The following is a 19,677-nucleotide window of genomic DNA, read 5'->3' as shown; positions in this document are numbered from 1 at the left end:
TGCCTCCGCAAACCCACCCTAAATGTCTTATCTATAGGGATGTCTGCCATGTATTCCGCCTCAAGAATGTAGCCTTCCATGGGTGGTAACGGCAAATCCAGCAGATGGAGCAGAATGACACGGTGTGGTCATGGATTGCGAGACCCTCAGAGATGTGTAAGACAGGTGTAACACAGGATCTATGAGATCCTGCGCCAGCGAACCAGTCTATGGCTGATTCACGAATATTCGGGAATCGGAAGATATGGGCGCGGTCAATTAATGCACCCATGTCCTTCCGTGGGAATCAGTGGAAATCAGCAAAATAAAGATGATCGGGAAGAACAGAAAATGAAGCCTCTTCTAACCATCCATTTTCTAATTGTTTGATTAATTGTATGAGAGATGGATGGCTGATATCTAATATATTATTCCAATTTGCCCGTCAATATCCAGTTTGATAATATAGCATACGCAGTGTTGAAAAACCTCCCGTGTCCTGTAATTCAATTACTTGCAAGTGCATAAAGGAGGGGAGGAGAAGCTGCAGCCTTCAGTCTGCACTGGCAATTTGTAGAGTCAGATAGTCGGAGAAGAAAGTAGGGGCCCTTACTGCCCAAAACGGTGACGAAGCCCACGAGCCAACTGGGTTTGCATTCGTCGGATGCAGGATCACAGCGAAGGTCGTCCATACGTTGGGCGCGCATGTATGTGATAGATACTCTGTTTTTCAATATTAGAAGCTCCATGACCTACTCCTTTGGCTGGGTCGGCGTTTTCATGGAGGACGTAGTGGGAAATCGGAGTCAGGCTGATGCCCAGGACACGATGTAAGTCAAATGTGGTATAAATGACCGGGGGGCAGACAGCTACCTGGACTTGAGGGTGCTACAACGGAAGTTTGTTTTTCGACATGGTATGTATTACCTCCCTTGGTTATTTCTAAGTGTGTAAGATTTTTGAGATACACAGATCTAGATCTGCAAAACAATAAATAAGCTTGCAAGAGAAGGAAGGAAGCCAGCAAGAATTGAGAAAAGAATGAAAATTGATTATACAATATTAGTTTTTGGAATAAATACATAAAAGCAACTAAGTTAAGCTTAGTTGTACATGCAATAACTAAAGCTAACTAAAGCTAAGTGTGCTTTATCTTATGTTAATGTGTACATGTGCCACATGCAAGCAATAAGTTAACTGGAGCTAATCTCAGCTAGTCTAAGTGCATGTACACCAACAACTGGAGCTAATCTAGGTGCATGTACACCAACACCCCCCCTTAAGCATAACTTAGGTGAGTGTGATGCAAAATGAATGAGTCCCGGCAACACGACCATTTTAGGTACCCATATACAATGCATAAAAAGGAGGAAAGAGGGAAAACCCAGTGGGAAGAAAACCCCCCCTCAAAATATAATGCAAAAGTAGAGAAAAGACAACTGCTAGGCAGTCGTGTCCTTCACCCCGAGTGAAAAAACTGAAAAGTCTCTAGGCTGGGATGAGAAGCCGGTCTGGGGCGAAAAACCCTCATGGGGTGCATCGGGAGGACGCGGGTGGGGTAATACTACCTCCAACGCTCGTTTTGGTGGCTCTCGTGAACGCGAAGTAGACCCCTTCGCCAAAGACTTGAAAGTTGACGACGTCTTTGACCAGGTGAATACGGGTATAAACTTTGATGCATACGAAGACATTCCTGTGGAGACAAGCGGAGGCCATGTACCTCCTCCTGTGAATACTTTTGCTGAAATTGATTTAGGAGAGGCCCTAAATCTGAATATCAAAAGGTGTAAGTTTGCAAAGCCGACTCCTGTGCAGAAATATGCAATACCTATTTCGTTAGCTGGCCGAGATTTAATGGCGTGCGCCCAGACCGGGTCCGGTAAGACGGCTGCATTCTGTTTTCCTATTATAACTGGCATATTGAGGAGCAACCCGCCACCGCGCCCCTGTGCGGGGCGGAAGACGTTTCCTTTGGCTCTTATTCTGTCACCAACAAGAGAATTGTCTTGCCAGATACATGAAGAGGCTCTCCATGCATGCCCCTTCTCGAATTTTTCTTGTGGATGCTTTCCAAGAGCACAGCCATTACAAACACCATCTGAAAATTCAATGGTTGGCAATCCTTTGACCATCCCTTGCTTACTAAGCTGTTGCATATATCTGAAATTCAAGTGCCCAAATCTCTCGTGCCAAATCCTACTTTCTTCATTTGCATGTGTAAGTAGCAAAATAGAATCTGATTGAGGAACAAAATCAGAAAATGTATACAGACGAGATTGATCATTTACCTTGCCAGATGCAATCTTCAAATTGGTTTGCATGTCATAAATGCTCACGGAATCTGGGGTAAATTCCACTTTCCTTCCGCTGCCTGTGTGTGTCATCTGATACACTGAGAGAAGATTCACAGAAAGCCTTGGAATATGCAAGACGTTTTCAAAACTTCCATCTTCGAATTGCACTCTTCCTTGTCCAATTGCTGCAACTGCAGAATTATCCCCCATGATAATGGGAGGACCTGAGTATGCATGTAGAGAAGAAAAGGATTCATTTGAAGAAGCCATATGATGTGAAGCTCCTGAATTGATGATCCATTCTTGTGGTGCAGAATGAAGAGCAATCAAAGCATGCCCGTTACCTCTTGGATCTGGTGCTTTTTCTCCAGACTTCTTCTTAGCATTCTCAGGAATGTGGTCTCCAAGATTGTGTTGCTGGAGTGTCTGCGCCATAAGATCTATAGTCTTCTTCATGCATGCAGATTCAGGATGAAAACCACGGTGGCAATAATTGCACATTGATTGCCCTTTCGTTCCTTTCCTTTCCTTTGAGCCAGATGATCCATCAGGGGGTTTGGGATGTCCTCCCTTTCTTGGATCAGGATCCTTCTTCCCTTTTCCTTTCTGATGGTCTTTGGAATTTGCCTTTCCATTTGCATGCACAATAAGTGCATGCGCTTTGGAATTTTTAAGTGTGCCCATTTTGATGAGTTTATCTTGCTCATGCATCAAAGACTGAATAAAAGAATCCAGTGAGGGCATCTTCCAATCTGCACCAGTTGCAGATCTGACTGTGGAATGTAGAGACGAATACTGCATACTCTGGACCAAGTTTTGATAAAATGGAAAGAATCAACTGATTTTCTTGCTTGGATTTGTCAATCCCGCATCCTTTCAGCAGAACCAACAACGCTTTATACCTTGTGAAAAAATCTTGAATGTTCTCAAAGTTTCTCGGATCTAATGAGTTTAACTCATTTTTGAGAATGTGACCTTGCATTTCATCCTGTTTTCCAAACAATCCTTCCAATTTTTTCCATACTTCATTTGGAGTTGAACATGATTCAACATGAAATAGCAGTTCCGGAGAAATAGATAAACATAGGATGCCGAAGGCCTCATCCATGCGATTGAAATATCTTGTTTTCTCCATTGCCGATGTTGGTTCAACTTCCGTTTCCATGGTTATTCGAAATAAGCCTCTACTTCTGAGATGAAGTTGAATCTTTGGCTTCCATTCGAAATAATTATATGGAGTGAGAATTGCCGATTGTGGAAACTCCAATTTAGATTCCATTCTTTGTTGTTGCTTCAATCTTCTGAATCTGCAAATAAAATTGCTTGTGCACTGATTACAAATCCCTGTGCTCTGATACCATGTAAGATTTTTGAGATACACAGATCTAGATCTGAAAAACAATAAACAAGCTTGCAAGAGAAGGAAGGAAGCGAGCAAGAATTGAGAAAAGAATGAAAATTGATTCTACAATATTAGTTTTTGGAATAAATACATAAAAGCAACTAAGTTAAACCTAGTTGTACATGCAATAACTAAAGCTAAGTGTGCTTTATCTTATGTTAATGTGTACATGTGCCACATGCAAGCAATAAGTTAACTGGAGCTAATCTAGGTGCATGTACACCAACACAGCTAATATAAGTGCATGTACACCAACAACTGGAGCTAATATAGGTGCATGTACACCAACAAGGTGCACCATAGGATGGTTTTTGGGGGATTGCTATCAAATGCATTTTTCCACGATCAGTTTGGTTTAAGGAGGGGGCATATTGGTGTCTTACGGGTACGTGTAATATACCTGAGTGCCTTTCTGTTTATTTACTTATAGGCATAATACATTTCATTCACTCTGAGATAGTGTACAGTGTGTTTATTTTTTTCATAGCAATCTATATTCTTGTCTGTATGATTCAAGATCATTTCTCTCACTTTCACATGAGGCCACATGTCTATTTGAGCTGATATACTTGAACTTGTTTTCCTTCTTCCTTCACGGGTGAGGGATCCTGCCTGGGTTCTACTAATTATACTACCCTCTAGCACTCGTGGGTGGATGCTTTCATTATTTCCAGATCTTGCAAAGATTTTGGTATGAGGGTTAAGGAGTACACTGTGTATACACTGATAGGGTCATTCTTTGTTACTCTTCCTATTACGGGTTTGGATTGGTGTTCAAGGGGCTTGGGGTGGTCGTTTTTTGCTGGATATTTTCTCCGGGGTTGACAGATCGAAAACTGATTGAACTTTAAAATTTTTGGCTCGGATGCCCCTGATGTCATTGGCTCCACATCTCAACCTCAAGACGAGTCACAATCTATTTATTCTTGTCCAGTGACACTCAGTGGACTGTACACGGATTACCATTCACTGTTGTGCCTACGAGTCATTCGATCGGGCAAAAAGCATACTTTTATATTCTAAGTCTATCCTTTTTCCTTTTCGGGCTGTGATCCAGCGGTGGGGATCTTGATATGTGGGCATGCAGGTGTGATGTGGCGTGAGGCTTTTGTACTGGTACTGATGGCTGTGGTTTTTTTTATCACCTAATCGCACGGACTGGGCAGACCTACCGGTTGTTGACCTACTAGTTTAATTAGAGCATTTAAGGGTGGATTGCACTCCCTGCCTACCAAGGGTTGGTATGCGGACCGCTTATTATTACTTCCTTTAATCCCCTTTTTACTGTCATATTATGACTTTCTCCGACCCTCTTGCATCTGACACGTCGGCCCATGAGGCTTATATTAGGGCCACGTTGGAGGTGGAATGGAATCACTCTGGTGGCCGCGTGGATGGCATGGGTAGTGGGCCCAATGAAATTGACACAAGGAATGTGACAAGGTTGTTTGGCGACCCTCCAGGTGGCACGCATGCAATTCCCTGATATCATTGGGATCATGCTGCGACAGAGGCCTAATAAACGTGTTGTAGATATCACCACCGTGGTGCCTATTCCGAGTTTCAATCACAACGTATTGATCGATCGCATACACAGTCTACAGAAACGAGCACTCGTTGGTAGATGACACTTCATTGAGTTAAAGCAGGAGGAGATACATTGCTGGGTTGAAACTAAGTGGAAGACCCTACTGGGATATATGCCCACAGTGGTCAAACTGATGAATGGGTGGTATAGTTTTCACTTCCTGAGCCAAGAATATTTGGAAAGGATAAAGGGTTTTCCATGGATTAGGGGTTGAGGTTTCTTGGCTTTACACCCATGGTATATTGGTTTCAACCCACTGAAGGAAATGCCCAAGAATAGACTAACCTGGGTCAAGCTACCTGGATTACCGATTGAATTCTGGATGCAACAAGTATTTATGGATATTGGTAATGCTATAGGAAAATTTGTCTATGTTGACCCTTATTGTCTGGGGGCAAGGGATAAGTGGATTTCTTGGATCCTGATTGAGAAGAAGTATATGGGTGGTTTCCCGAACCACATTGAGCTGCACTAGGAATTTACACATTTACTGCAACACTTGGATTTCTGGGGAGTCCCTTTCAGATGCCTTATATGTCATCATACTGGCCACCTCATGGCACAATGCCCGCATAGACTAGGGGGATGTCGACTCCCCCATGTAAGGCCATTGCATGGGTCGACGAATTTGGTTGCAAGACGGGATATTCTCTCTGGTGGCAACCGAATGGTTGGTTTGGATGTGGGATGGAAGCAATACCCCTCAGGTACTCCTTCTTGTCTTTTTTCTTACCTCTCCTCTGATAATAATCCTTTAAATCAAAATATTTCCTCCCCAATTGAGGTTCCTTCATCTCCCTAGACGACCGACGAAACCGTGTCTCCCACTATCGATGACATGACCTTTATTCCATCGGATATGGGAAATCTTCCACCTTGCAGCGACCTGCCTATTTTTGGGCTGACCCCTCCCCCATTGATGGCACAACATGACGCCATTTCTCCAGGCCATATTACCTACTATTATCCCCCCCACTTCATTCACTTGCTTCCCCAGTGACAAACCCTCACTCTCAATCGCCGACCTCTCCCGTATCCTCTCCCAGGAACTTTGTTGACAGTGATATTGACCTCTTACTTAATAAAAATACTTTGGACCTCTGCACCCTCACAATCCACAAGCCTCGCCAACCCTCATCACCCCATATCAGCCCTACCTCGGCCGGAAATATCACAATCTGTCGGACTCACGGTAGGGATAATCGACATTTCCGGGGTCGTCCTTGAACACTCCCCTTCAGTCCATCTAACTCACACACACTCATTGATATTTTGATTGCATTGCCTGACAACCCAAGGGCCCTTAGAGAAAATGCGCCCTTCCTGGGGGCAACATGAATCTTTTCCTTTCTATGAATATTCACGGATTGGGGGTCGTACATAAATTTCTTGCCCTCAAAGACCTATTTCACATGTCCAAATCCTATATTATACTTCTCCAGGAATCTATGCACTCTGCCCGACATGTGGTGACATATTTTAGGAAAATGCTTCCTGAATGGCACATTGTGGCTATGGACTCCTGTGGACTTTCTGGGGGTTTAGTTGCACTATGAAACCCGAGGTGGGTATTATTTAAGGCTTACTCTTGTTTTGTTGGTATTCTATTAGCAGGAAAGATCAGAGGTCTCCTGGGGCGCATTCACATTCTCAATATTTATGCCCCCTATAGGGACAGGACCTATTTTTGGGATAAATTGGTGGATTCAGGGATCTTCGAACTGGACTCTCTCTTATTGGCGGGGGATCTTAATCTCACTATTGGACTGGATGAGATATGGGGGAGGTCATGTAGATTGGATCCTATTGCGGACCAGCTCAAAGACATCATTGGAGACTATAACCTGGTGGACATTCGCCCTCCTCAACTAGCTCCTACATGGGATAATGGTAGGATAGGTGACATGCATATTGCTAAGCGACTGGATATATTTCTTTTACATGAGCATCTGATTGAGAGGTTGGGCTTGATCCACTCTGGGATCATCAACTCCTTTATATCTGACCACATGCCCATTATCTTGAAATGGAACAGGGATGATCTCAGAATGGGTGTGCCATTTAAATTTAATTGGGTGTGGTTGGAGGACCCAGATTTTGACACACTTGTAAAGGATTTCTGGTCACAATTTAGGGAAAAAGAGGAATCTCCCATGGTAGTGATTTTGGAGAAACTACATGCCCTTAAGGTGGTGGTTAAAATATGGGAACAAAATAAGAAAAACCAAATGAATAAGGACCTCAAGGACATCTCGAATGAATTAGATAGATTAGGCCTGCAACTACAATCAGGACACCCTTCCAGGGAGTTGTTGACATCCATCAGGTTGCTGGAAGAAAAAAGACAAACTCTCCTGCACATCCAGGAGGTTACATGGCGATTAAAGAGCAGGGCACTATGGATACAAGAGGGGGATCAAAATACAAAATTCTTCCATAGATATGTGAGCCATAGAAGGAAGATTAACACCATCTGGGATATGAAGGACTCTGAAGGAAACCTGATTCACACACTACATGACATTCAAAGGGAGGTGGTCAACCATTTTGAAAGGGCATACAAGAGCAGGGAGGCTGATTGTATTGAGGACTAGATCTGGGGAGTGGGTTTATATCCCACTATGTTTGACAGTGACTCAAATGACGCACTATATAAATGTGTTACAAAGGAAGAAGTACTGGAGGTACTCAGATCATTTAAAAGGGACAAATGCCTAGGATCAGATGGATGGACCGTTGAGCTATTTATTCATTTCTTTGATATTATGCATGCAGACTTACTGGCGATGGTCAAAGAATCTCGCCTTTTGGGTTTCATACACCCGCATATCAATTCTACTTACATATCCCTCATCCCCAAGCAGCAGCTCACTGGGTCCTTCATGGATTACCAACCCATTTCTCTGTGCAATCTCATCTATAAATTAATCTCCAAGATTATTGCTCACAGGATCAAGCATATTTTGTCCAAATTCATATCTTCTGAGCAATTTGGCTTTTTGCAAGATAGACAAATACATGATGCAGTGGCTACTGCACAGGAGTGCTTACACACCATACATACAAAAAAGATGAATGCGGCAGTCATGAAGGTTGACTTGCAGAAGGCATATGACTACCTGGACTGGGGCTATCTGTGGCTGGTCTTGCATAAAATTGGACTACACCCTAGGAACATTGAATGGATCATGGCATGTGTTTCAAATGTTAGATATGTTGTGATCATCAATGGTTATCCCACTCGGTATTTTGGGGCGGGCCGAGGATTGAGACAAGGGTGTTCTCTATCTCCGTTATTATTTATCTTGGCTATGGATGGACTTAGCTTGCATATCAAACAGGTTGTGGTGGTGGGAGAATTTCAGGCTCTCTATTTGGGACGAAACATTCAGATCTCACACAATTTTTTTGTTGATGATGTTCTCATTATGGGCATGATTACTAGATTTGCATGGCTGGCGCTACACCACATTTTCTTCAAGTTTGGGAATGCCACGGGTCTTTTTATGAATCATCAGAAATCCATTATTTTATACGACCGGGGTGATGAGGAGGACATAGCATATATCAAGGATTTATTTGGGGTGGATGCTAATAGCATTGAGGGGGGTATGAAATATCTGGGTTTTCATATCAAACCCAATAACTACAAGATTAATGATTGGATGTGGTTGGTGGATCGTTTTTACAGTAAGATCTCAGAGTAGGAGCATAGAGGCCTTTTTCTGGGTGGGCGGCTTGTTAGTGTCAGTCTTTCCAGCCTTCCTCCAGTGATCAAATATGCTCTTACAAAGTGGTCTCAGAGTGTCAAGGTCAAATTTTGTCATTTCAGTGAGTCTTCAAGCAAAATTTGGTCACTAGGCATTAGGTCTAGGGTTTGCTTTCACTCCTTTCAAAATTTCCCAAATGCCAATCCATGTCATCATTCCGCTGAGTCTATCATCTTTCATAGGGTTCTCATTATCATGTGAGTGTCTCATGAGTCATTTTACACCTTGTTCATGCTTCAGTTGCGCCTAGGCAAGGTCATTTCCCTCTACTAGGGTTTTGAAAGCTAATTTCTCTTGGATGGCCAAATCATTAGCAAAACTTGTATCCAGATGTTCATACGCCTTCCCCTATCCTTAAAGTACCTTATTAAATGCTTCACATCCCTTAGATCCGCCAAATTCCTCATTTTCGCACAAACCCTAGTTTCTTGCTACAACTTGGCAATTTTCTAGGTTGGGCCTATGTTTTGCCCTTTTGGACCCCTTCCCCTCCCTCGATCTCTGCGATTCCACTTTCCCCTGCTTCCTAACATCCCTCCCTACTTCCAAAAATTTCCCCAAGAATTTAGAAGCCTCTTATCCCCTTCATTTCGCTTCATTTCGACAAACTTCCTTGTTTCACACATTGGGATAAGTTTCATTCAAAAGATGTTTCAGAGCAATCAAAGATGAATTTTGGAAAACTGAGAGAGGTTTTTGTCCACAACATGCCAAAGAAGAAAAACCTCCTTCACTTTTTGCACAGGTGTCATGGTTTTAGAGAAATGTCAAAATTACAATCGGCAGATCCAAGGAGGTTGGCCAAGGCACTAAAACGACAGAAAAGGCCCGATCCACTCCAAATTTTGGCCAAAGCCTCTTTTACTGAGCATGGTACTTGATTGGGAACTCCCAGCCCAAATTTCAAGAAATTTGGAGAAAATTTTGTCAATTGTGAATTTTTTGTGCCAAACACAGGTTTTTGCCCTCAACGCGTAGCGCGCCGCGCGCGACCCTTAAGATGGGCAACTCCATTTCAGGAAAACTCAACATTTTTGGATTTGTCATGCAAAAATACACTTGCTCAGTAGTTGCCAAGAAATTTCACCAAGTTTTGAGCCTCCAGAAGGTCAAAAAACATGCAAAAAATGACTTTCTACCACTTTTTTGACACACAGGAAGCAGTCTTGGGAGATTGCAATTTTGGAGGGGACAATGGACACCAAATTCAGAATTTCCACTTGGGTTGGAAAGTAGACATCCAGAACTTTCCAACAAGCCCACTTTTTCCTCATTTGGACACCTGGACGTGCCTCAAAAGTTGCTCCAAAGGCGTGCTACACGTTCAGAATCAGGGCGCTACGCGTTGGGCAATTTTCACAGAAATGCACCTACAGCTCAGCAAAATGCAGTTTTGACTAGGCTTGACTTTTTGGAGTGGATTTTGATCCTCCTTGATGTAAATGATGTAATTTTATGATACTTTGACACTTATTTATCTCTTCTAGAAGATTCATTCATGAAATAGGCAAAAATTTAATGAATGAATTGGTTTCCTAGCTTATAGAGGCAAGTTGTTTTGACTGCCTAGATTTTAGTGCTCAGTTTGGAATTGGTTGAAACAGCTCCTAGGATAGTGAGCTCGACCCCTAGAGGCAAGGAAAGATGTTAGATTGCCTATATTATGTACTTTCTTGGTCATTTTCATGGTTGGACTCTTGAGGGAGAAGCTTCTATTGTATTACTCATTGTATCTCTGCAATTTTTGTTAAAGGAAGACCAGGGTTTTGCAGTCCTTTTTTGGATTCCTGTGGTTACATGTATTGATGGTGTGTTTCTCTTTGTACTTGTAAGTTTGTTATGTGATTCATATTCTTACTTTTCCTTCTGCAAATTAGGCAAATGAAGTGTTAAAGTAGAATTCATGATTGCCATGCTCTGCTTTTAAGTTTGCTTAATATCAATGTTTTCATCTGTTTAAGGAGAACTCAAGGTGTTTACTTGCTCTCCTTAGCTCCTCACCAGTCATTCTTGTCCATATGACTCTTTCAAAGGCATCAATATAGTCTCCTACCTTGCCCCAAAGAACCCCCTGCAAAAACTGTGTCCAATCCCCGCACCCAAAATTGCCTTTCCCCGATTTTCCACCAAAATCCTAAAAATCTCAAATCAAACCTTTTATCAGTTTACTAGACTAAAATCAGTGTTCTTTATTGGTTATCTCTGCCCTTTGAATATCTTTGCCGAGATATACCGGAGAGAGCCCTCTCCTGCCCCGTAGGGCTAGCTACGAGGCTAAGTGGTTTGATGTTGCCTTGGAGTTTGCCTTTCTCAGCCTGAGGTGAAATTTCAAGCGCTAACACGGCTGATCCAAAAATGGGGCACTAAAGGCTTTTTGTCAAGCTTACAAGAACCTCTCCCACTTCCAAAGCTTAAATACTCCCAAGATGTTATGGTTAACCAAATGCAAAATTAATAATGCTTGAAAATAGCTGTATGCTTATGTTTGTTTTTAAACTGTTTATTCGTTTTAAGTTTATTTGCTGGAACTGATATAAAGCATATAACAACAAATAAAGTAACAGATACAATGCAACAACAAGAAATCACACATAATAGCAATATAATATGGAGTTCACCCAAAACTCTTGGGCTACGTCTCCTTGAGCTCTAGTCAACTCGACTAGGCTCTCCGGGATTATGGAAGAAGTTCTTTTACAAGCTCCACGTTCAACTCCATTGGTTTACACAGAACACAATGGGCTTAGAACACCATCTTATCCCTAGCTCTACAGCTCTCAGGCTTTCTAGCTCTGGCTCTCGACTCTAGCTCTCACTCTGGCTCGTGGCTCTAGCTCTCGCTCTAGCTCTAGATCTAGCTCTTTCCTTTGGCTCTTCTGCTCTAGCTTCTCCGAGCTCTCTCTCTCGGCCTCTATGTGCATCGATGGTTGGCTTGACCTCCAAGCAACACTAGAAACTCCCTCAGCTGCCTGTTCTTCAGCGACCCTTGGTCATTCGTGCTCTCTATGTTCTTGTATGGCATCCTTTGACTCTGTGGCTTCCACAACCATTCCTCTATCCCTTCGTTCATGAGGAATCATTCTTTTCCCAGCTCTACCTCTTCGCGCTTCAAAACGCACCCCTGTTATAGAAAAGCCTGCCTGCAGTGTGGCATAAGGAATGATGGTTGTTTCCTAATGGAAAATGAACTGACAGCCTCTTTTCGAGCAAAATCCACGAAATAACGCATTTCGGGCTCGTAACAGAAATACACAGCAAAATCACTATCGGGCGCGAAATCCTAGACTTCAAAGTCTATGAAATCACCCCTATAAACCCATAAGGTCCGCCTTTCATCAGCATATCACAATCGCATAGGCGGGAGGTCTAAAAATCTCAATACACAGGACTACACAGAAATCCCAAAAGATGAGATTTTAAAATCTATGAAATCGGGCCTATAATCCCTATCGGTCCGCCTCTGGTCGCAATATCATTGTTGCATTGTCTCATGGCCAAAACCAAAATACAAAGGAATACATAGAAAATATGAAAATACAGATCTCTATAATCCTTATCGGGTCTGGGTCCTAATCGCTAATCGCAATCACAACGGCTCAAGGGTTCTTTCCATATACCATGGAATATTGTGATGCGACCTCATATCGCCGACGCCAATCCGTCAATCTGATCATCACAATAGGAAGTCATCACTGTCACATTTTGGTGCCATCACTGATCGCATATCGGCATATCGCAGTGCTACGGGTCCTTCCCTTTTGGGTGTGCCGATCATTGATCCATCGATCGCAATTGCTCCATCGCATAGCCCAGGGTCCCGATATTGCATGTGGGCCCATCTCCAATGCAATAAATCAAAGGTCGTAGTCGGGGATCCCTTTCGCTTTTGCTTTAAGTCCTCTGCTCAACCCTTCCAATGCGATTTCCCTTTATTAAGGCCTTAAGCTCATTTTTAGAATATTTTGCCTCCTTTTCAAAGGATAAAAGAAAACTTCTTTTTGTGATAACTTCTACATCCAAAGTCCATTTTAGCCCATTCAAATTGCAGTAGATTTAGAATGAAAATATCTACGCAATGGGACTATTTCCAGGAGCATCTTTGGACTTTCATTTTCCTCTATGAGGAACACTTTAGACTTAGAAGTCTATCCAAGATCCATTTTGGATCACGCCTTCCCACTAAAGAACTTTTGGTCTCCAAAAGACTGATAGACTGATCTGAATAGTAAATGAGAGTAATAACACCCTCTTCTTTTAGCCTCCATACACTTGCCTCTGTATAGTGCCTCTGAACTAATGTCTCTGACCACTTTCCTTTTTGGGTGTGTTGGTCCTCCTGGGAAGAACTGCCTTCCTTCTTGACCTCATGCAGAACTCCTATTGATATGGTCACAAAAGGTAGTTTGAACCTCTCTGCCTTGATTATTGATCCAAGGTGGCTCAAAAAAATGTGAAGTGACATCTTCTTCACAAAACTTTCATTTGTATCTGTTTGACAAGCTGCCAACAACAATAGAAATACAGACAACAACTGGATGGCCTAAACTCCTACTTCAACAAAAGAAATAGATTTCACATCTTGTGAACACCTCCATGTCTTACATCTGCATACAAATGATGGACTAGATAACAAGCCCACAAAATGTGCCTTTAAAACAAATGACCCTTGAAGTCAAGCATGTAGAGAAAGACCATTAGGACTCTTTTTCAAAAGATGAAACACTTCATTATTATCTCCATCTTGGAGATCAAATCAACTTTTCTCCAGTCAATATTACATCCATGTTTACAATGAAGCAATCAACCCTTCAAGTTAATTACACATACATGTTCCAATACAAGGAAATCATCAGTATCCCTGTGTTCATGCACATCATTCTCATGCATGCATTTCATCCTTCAACTTTCGCTTAAGCACACTATACTTTCGAAGTTGAAATGAACATAATGTTGCAGCAACAAAGTGAACCTCCTACCCAACTTTTCAAAGGTATTTCCTTTGTCTGCACATTAGTATCCACATGTGAATCATCCTAGGACACATCATTCATGGAAACTTCCTTTCGATTTCTGCCATCTTCTCTTTCCACCTTCTTCAGCTTTTGTGGAAACATTGCTGGATTCAAAGTCCAACACCTTTCAACAAGATGCCCTTGCCTATGGCAGTAAGTGCAACACATGTGCATCTTCTTGACAACATGATTTTCCTTGTCCAATGGACCTTTAGTTTCTTGCTTCTTTTCCTTCAAAAGTTTCCTGCATGTGGCTATCCTCTTCCAACATCTAGAAACATTATGGTTATCCAAACCACAAAAGGAACATGCAATTCTTTTCCCATGTCTATGTGGAAATTTATCATGCTGTGCAAAATCAAAAGGAAGATGATTAGACCCAGATTTATACCTTTCTCTTTCACCTTTATTACCTGCATGAGGAGGTGAAGCAAGTGAAGAAGTGGCTCCCTTTGAAATACCTTCAATCTCTTCAAGACTTCAAAGTTTCCACAACTCTCTGGTTCAAGTGTGTGCTTCTAAACACCTGCATATTGCAAATGATGCTTTAATCTATTGCATTCCTCCTGAATACAATCTTCACACTTATGAGGTAGAAGACCTGCAATATAACTCCTCCTTGGAGTTGTTCCAATGGCCTTCATGGCAACGTTGGAACCTTCTCCATAAGTTTGTCCATAACAAATTACCTAAATACTTAGGCTTTTCCTCAACCATTATTGGCTCAACAATACCTTGTGCATGCTTACCCAAGCCTTTTCCTTCATAGCCCATCTTGGACATTAGCTTGGAACCTATGCCTTTGGTATGTTTTTCGAAAGAACCAATATAAGCATTCTTAGAAGAATTTGAAGAAAAACTGGAATGGTTTACCTCTTGTTCAAGTTGATACTTGATTAAGGCTTCTTTGGCAAGAAAGAGTTGTGACTCCAACTCATGCATCCTTTTTAGGTTCATATTTGCAATATGAAGTTGCCTCGCCATTTCCTACAATTTTTCAGAAAGAAACTGCTTCTCTTCTTCCACGGAATTCAACTTCTCTCCAAGTATGCTACTCTTCCTTCCATCCTCATACATTTCTCTCACCTTGTCCATCATGATGAACAAGTCTTGCTTCATATCTCCATCAAAGAATCTTGTTATGAAGGAGGAATTTGAGGGCTCACTTGTAGAAGTTTTCATTATGCCAATGAACAAAAAAGCTTCAAGCAACACTAACAAAGAGCTTATTCAAGGAACCTTTTGCAAGAAACCTCTTGTGCTTCAAGAATTTCCTTGAGGTCCTTTGGGATAAGAAGAATACCATCAGCGCTTCTTCCTTCTTGTCCTTCCTAGACTGAGCTAACATTATATTTCCCTTCACCTCTGCAAACTGGTGGGCTCCAGTATTGCAGCAATCATTCTGCAACTCTTGGGGCTTCCTTCTTTACTTTTATCAACCCGGTAGTTCATAACAAACTTGGAAGCAACGGTGCTGTATGCACAAGTTCTAACTCTTACTGTAGGCTGTCACTTGATCAGCTGGCGTAAGTTTGCTAGGAGCTTAAACCAACTTCTATGAGTTCTCAGAAGAAGCTTTTATTGTGATGGAAGAAAGCTTAACTCTACAGGGGCTATTCTACTTGCAAAAAGAGAAAGAAAACTGAAATGAAACACAAACCCTAGCAAACCCTACTTTACCCACTAACTCTATTTTTGCAAGAAAAGAGATGGAAACTGATGAAGTGAGTGCCATTGACTACTGAAAAGGTAAATTTCATTTATTCAAGCTATTTCTGAAGATAAATGAGAAGAAATCATATTTTTTTACTTTTGAGTATTTTTATGTGGAATTATTATGCTTTTGATTTGACTAGGTGTGACTCTGTAGAGATTTGGTGGCAAAGGAAAATGGAGTTGGCTTTCGCAGAAGATGAGTGTTATAGACAATTTTGTGCCTTGCAGCATCAGGCATGAATTGTCAATAATCCAAGGGATCCAAAGTCCCTAAACATGATGTTCCTACCCCTATAGGAACAAGGTCAGCAAACCAACAGCTCTCAGATCAGTTCTCCACCTGAAAACACTCAAAAACAAGCAATCCTGAAATCAAAGCAGGTGCTCCACTAGGCTTCTGCGCTGAAACTCAACTCCTCCATGGTGTACCTGCGTTGCAAAGCAGGTAGAACAAAGGCCACCTGCGCTGAGCGAGATGGGACAAGTGGCACACTGAGTCATTGCTCTGGAATCTTCCAAAAATGACACTTGGATCAGGGATTTCGCCTTGTGATGAGTGAGAGGCTCTGTTTCTCCAAGTGGAAGCAAAGTTCTCCAAGTGGATTCAAGAACTGAAGATCAACTGAAGAGAGAGAGGACACAAGGCAGCTACACATCAGTTGCAAGCTGACTCATCCTTTCTCAATTCATCTATATATTGAGCTCTCTCCTATGAGCTCAGGAGGCTGGAATTTTGTGCAAAGTAACGATATGCTGTTGGTTTCACTATAGAACTATTGGGTGATTCCTTGAAGGAGGTGAAGAGGAGAAATTCTTTCTGCTGGGAGGTGTTGCTGGATTGGGGCCTTCAATGGTTGTAACCTTCTCAGAACTTTACTTCTTCCATTAATAAAAGCTATTGAGGTTCTTCTATATGCATTTGTTTCAATGATGTATTGTGATGATTGTATATTTGATTTATGCTAATCCTTGAATCAGTTATGGATGCATGCTTCTTGTAGTTTCCTTCTTTGTTATTTTGCAGGATCTCATTGTAGCTGGGCCAGCAAAAGAGCAAAGAGCTAGGAGCAAGTAGCAAAGAGAAGAGATTGGAGCAAATATTAAGCGCAAGGCAACGGTTAGTGCATTTCTTCATTCTCTCTTGCTTTCATAAAGAAGTAAACCTTAAGTAGTCTTGTTTACAGTTGTTGCTGAGGTACTATCACCCTTAGAGTGGGATAGGGTCATCCGAATCGGATACTTTTCCCTACAACAAACTGGCGACTCCGCTGGGGATCGTATCTGTTTGATTGTTTGTAGTATTTTGCTATTCATTTCCTGAACAAAAGAGTACCAAATCGAAAAGCTTTTGACTATATCAAAAGCGAAGTAGAGGGTAGCTACTCTAGCTCATTTCTGAGCTTGTTCATGATTTGAAGAGCTGATCTACAAGGATCCTTGTAAGCTCTTAGTGATAGCTTTTCATCTTCCTTGTCATCCCTTAGTGTGTACTTGACTGATAGCTTCTGATTTGAGCAAAAACTGTGAATTTTTGAGAAAATTGTGACCCGGAAACTGTGAAAACGCAACTTTCGTTTTCCAAAGCAGGTAGTACACAGGCTACCTGCTTTGCAACGCAGGTCCCGAAGGGGCTACCTGCGCTGAGAGCCAGACTGGCTGTGCAGCACCTGCGTTGGCCCAATTTTGCCTTGTGCATTTGGGGTTTCCTCCCTTTTTCTTGCCTGTTTTCACTATAGATTTTGCAGCCAGTTACCAGTCTTGTACCTGTTCTGAAACCAACCTTACTTGCCATCATTCCGCCTCTGTTATATAACGAAATTGTACTTGTTCTTTTGTATTTCTTACATCATTTACAATTTCCCATAACGAAAGTGAACTAGTCTTGCTTTGGCCTCTTAGATCTGAACCTGTGTTAGGCATTTTGCTGGTCTGAAGAGTTAGCTTGTTTGCTGTCCATAGCTGATTAGTCTTTTTACTTTCGTCATTATGGTTTGATTTCATGTATTTCCAGTGATTAAGCAAGTAAATCTTAAGGTGTCTTTTGATTTTGGACAAGCTTGTTTGTTTTCGCGTTAAATCGAAATCAAAGTTATATAACAACTTTCTTTTTGTAATACATCAACATTAAGAAAGGGAAAAGAAAATACATGCATTGTGCATTTTGCATTTGAAAAAGTTTGCATGATGATTTAGGAGAAAGTACATTAGTTTGTGCTGTATGAACTGTGTGAAAAGATATGCCTTTCTTCTCCCTCAGTAGTTAAGATTTTCATCAGTCAAAAAGATTTGAAAAAGCTTGCTTCTCATCTTAGGCTGCATTTAGGAATTTGTCATATACATCTCGTGGTGAACCTTGAAAGGCAAACTTTAAAAAGATCAACTTAAAATATACTGAATGAACCTAACAACGCATTGAAACATAACGCAAACACATAGAGGTCTAAGCTAGAGACGTGTTCCGGCGTCGTTAAACGTAGTGACTGTCGATCTCTACGAAGGTGGGTGATTCCTCCTAAGAGTCGGTGGCACTAATACGGACTTGTGCTCCCACGTACCGTCGCGTATATATTGGGAGACCCCTATAGGAACAAAGCCTTTATCCTTAGGAAGCCGTGTCGGCCGCCCTACTGATCGCAATGCAGTGAACACAGCATTCACGAAGATTGACCACACGTACCGTAAAACGTATTCCGTGGTTTTGCGAAAGGTTTGGCACACCCTCTGCCTAGATCTCCAGAGCAGTTTCTTTTGGCCTTTTTCAAACTCTATAACTGAAAAAGTCCAACCGAGCATTTGTCACTTCGGGCTCGTTAATACATCGAAGGAGACTAGAGTCATCTTTAGCTTTTTCTCGACTCTTAAAACATGAAAAAGCAAAGTTATGTCTAAAAGCGTCTAATAAAATTCATTCAAATCGGAAACACAAATTTTCCCCTTTATATTTTAGTTGATCGAGTAATCCGCAATCGTGGAAGAAAGTCAATCGAATATCCGTCGTTCGCGGAGGCTTGCGAGTCAACCGTCTTTGTCTCCGGAGTCGAAAATAGTCCGGGCAAAACGAGCTCGTCGAACCAATTCAAAATCTCCTTTAAAAGTTAGAACAAGTGTTCCAACAACATCTGAGATTCTGGTTACTCCAAACACTTCCGGAAACCCTGCCTCTATAGAAGAAGTTCAACTGCCACAGAAGGACAGTAATACTGATCCTAGTCTGGGGGCAAATACTTGTATAACTGAACCAGTTCCATCGGTAACCGGTCCAGAGAGTTTTGTTCCTCAAACATCTGTCGCTGTCGATACAACCCCTTCTTCGGCACCGGAAATCTTTTACGGACCTGACGGTCTTCCTCTTCCACCTGGTCTGATTGCGATAGAGGAAATTATAGAGGAACCGCAAGTATCCACTCCAACTCATTTTGGAGTAGGGGTCACTCTATTTCCTGCTACAACAGAAGTTTGTCCATCACCAGTGGAAGTTCCTGTAGAATCACTAGGCAATCAATTGGATAGACTCAAAATGTCTGAACAACCGTCGACATCTAGGACTGTGTCGAATGACACGGCGACGGCAGAATTACCTGCTGCAAATCCAACAATGTTCGCCGGCATGCCATCTGTCCCAACTAGCTCTCAATCGCTAGAAGGAGTCCACCAAGGGACTATCTCGGCAGTATGGTCTGTTCCTGTTTGTTCCGGAGTAATGTCTGGTAACTCTTATGGTGAGACTCATGAAATTGACTCTTTTGGGAATCAATTTAGGCCATCTAGTCCTCCAGGACAATCAATTGCCTTGAGTTCTGGATTACCACCGTATGGGGGGCAGTATGCCCTTTCATTACCCCCTCCGGGAGGGTACCCATACGGGAGTTCTCAACCTTATTCAAGTTATGGTGGAATTGCAACGAGTAGTTGGGTA

The 19,677-nt window shown here is 42.0% G+C and overlaps 1 protein-coding gene across 1 annotated transcript; it reads left to right on the top strand.

Annotated features, from left to right (window-relative positions):
* Positions 1-1,477: 1,477 nt before the first annotated feature.
* LOC149212267 (uncharacterized) lies at positions 1,478-8,970 on the top strand. Its single transcript, XM_089388613.1, has 4 exons — positions 1,478-1,537; positions 1,633-1,858; positions 6,878-7,843; positions 8,039-8,970. Exons 1-4 carry the CDS (start codon positions 1,478-1,480, stop codon positions 8,968-8,970), a joined length of 2,184 nt encoding a protein of 727 aa, XP_089244739.1.
* Positions 8,971-19,677: the final 10,707 nt, after the last annotated feature.

The sequence above is a fragment of the Pinus tabuliformis genome, chromosome 1_1 (assembly GCF_031772625.1).
Source record: "Pinus tabuliformis cultivar Carrire ecotype Pingquan chromosome 1_1, CPIR1, whole genome shotgun sequence".
Classification (NCBI taxonomy): Eukaryota; Viridiplantae; Streptophyta; class Pinopsida; order Pinales; family Pinaceae; genus Pinus; species Pinus tabuliformis.
Note: the sequence above shows the minus strand (reverse complement) of the source record. Positions and strands in the feature narration are given on the sequence as shown.

Bases quoted from the DNA above. Each gene is read 5' to 3' on its own strand.
- LOC149212267 (XM_089388613.1), top strand. From the start codon at position 1,478: ATGAGAAGCCGGTCTGGGGCGAAAAACCCTCATGGGGTGCATCGGGAG. The intron at 1,538-1,632 runs GTAATACTACCT...GTCTTTGACCAG, and splicing joins ATCGGGAGGACGCGGGTGGG to GTGAATACGGGTATAAACTT. The intron at 1,859-6,877 runs GTAAGACGGCTG...TTCTATTAGCAG, and splicing joins GTGCGCCCAGACCGGGTCCG to GAAAGATCAGAGGTCTCCTG.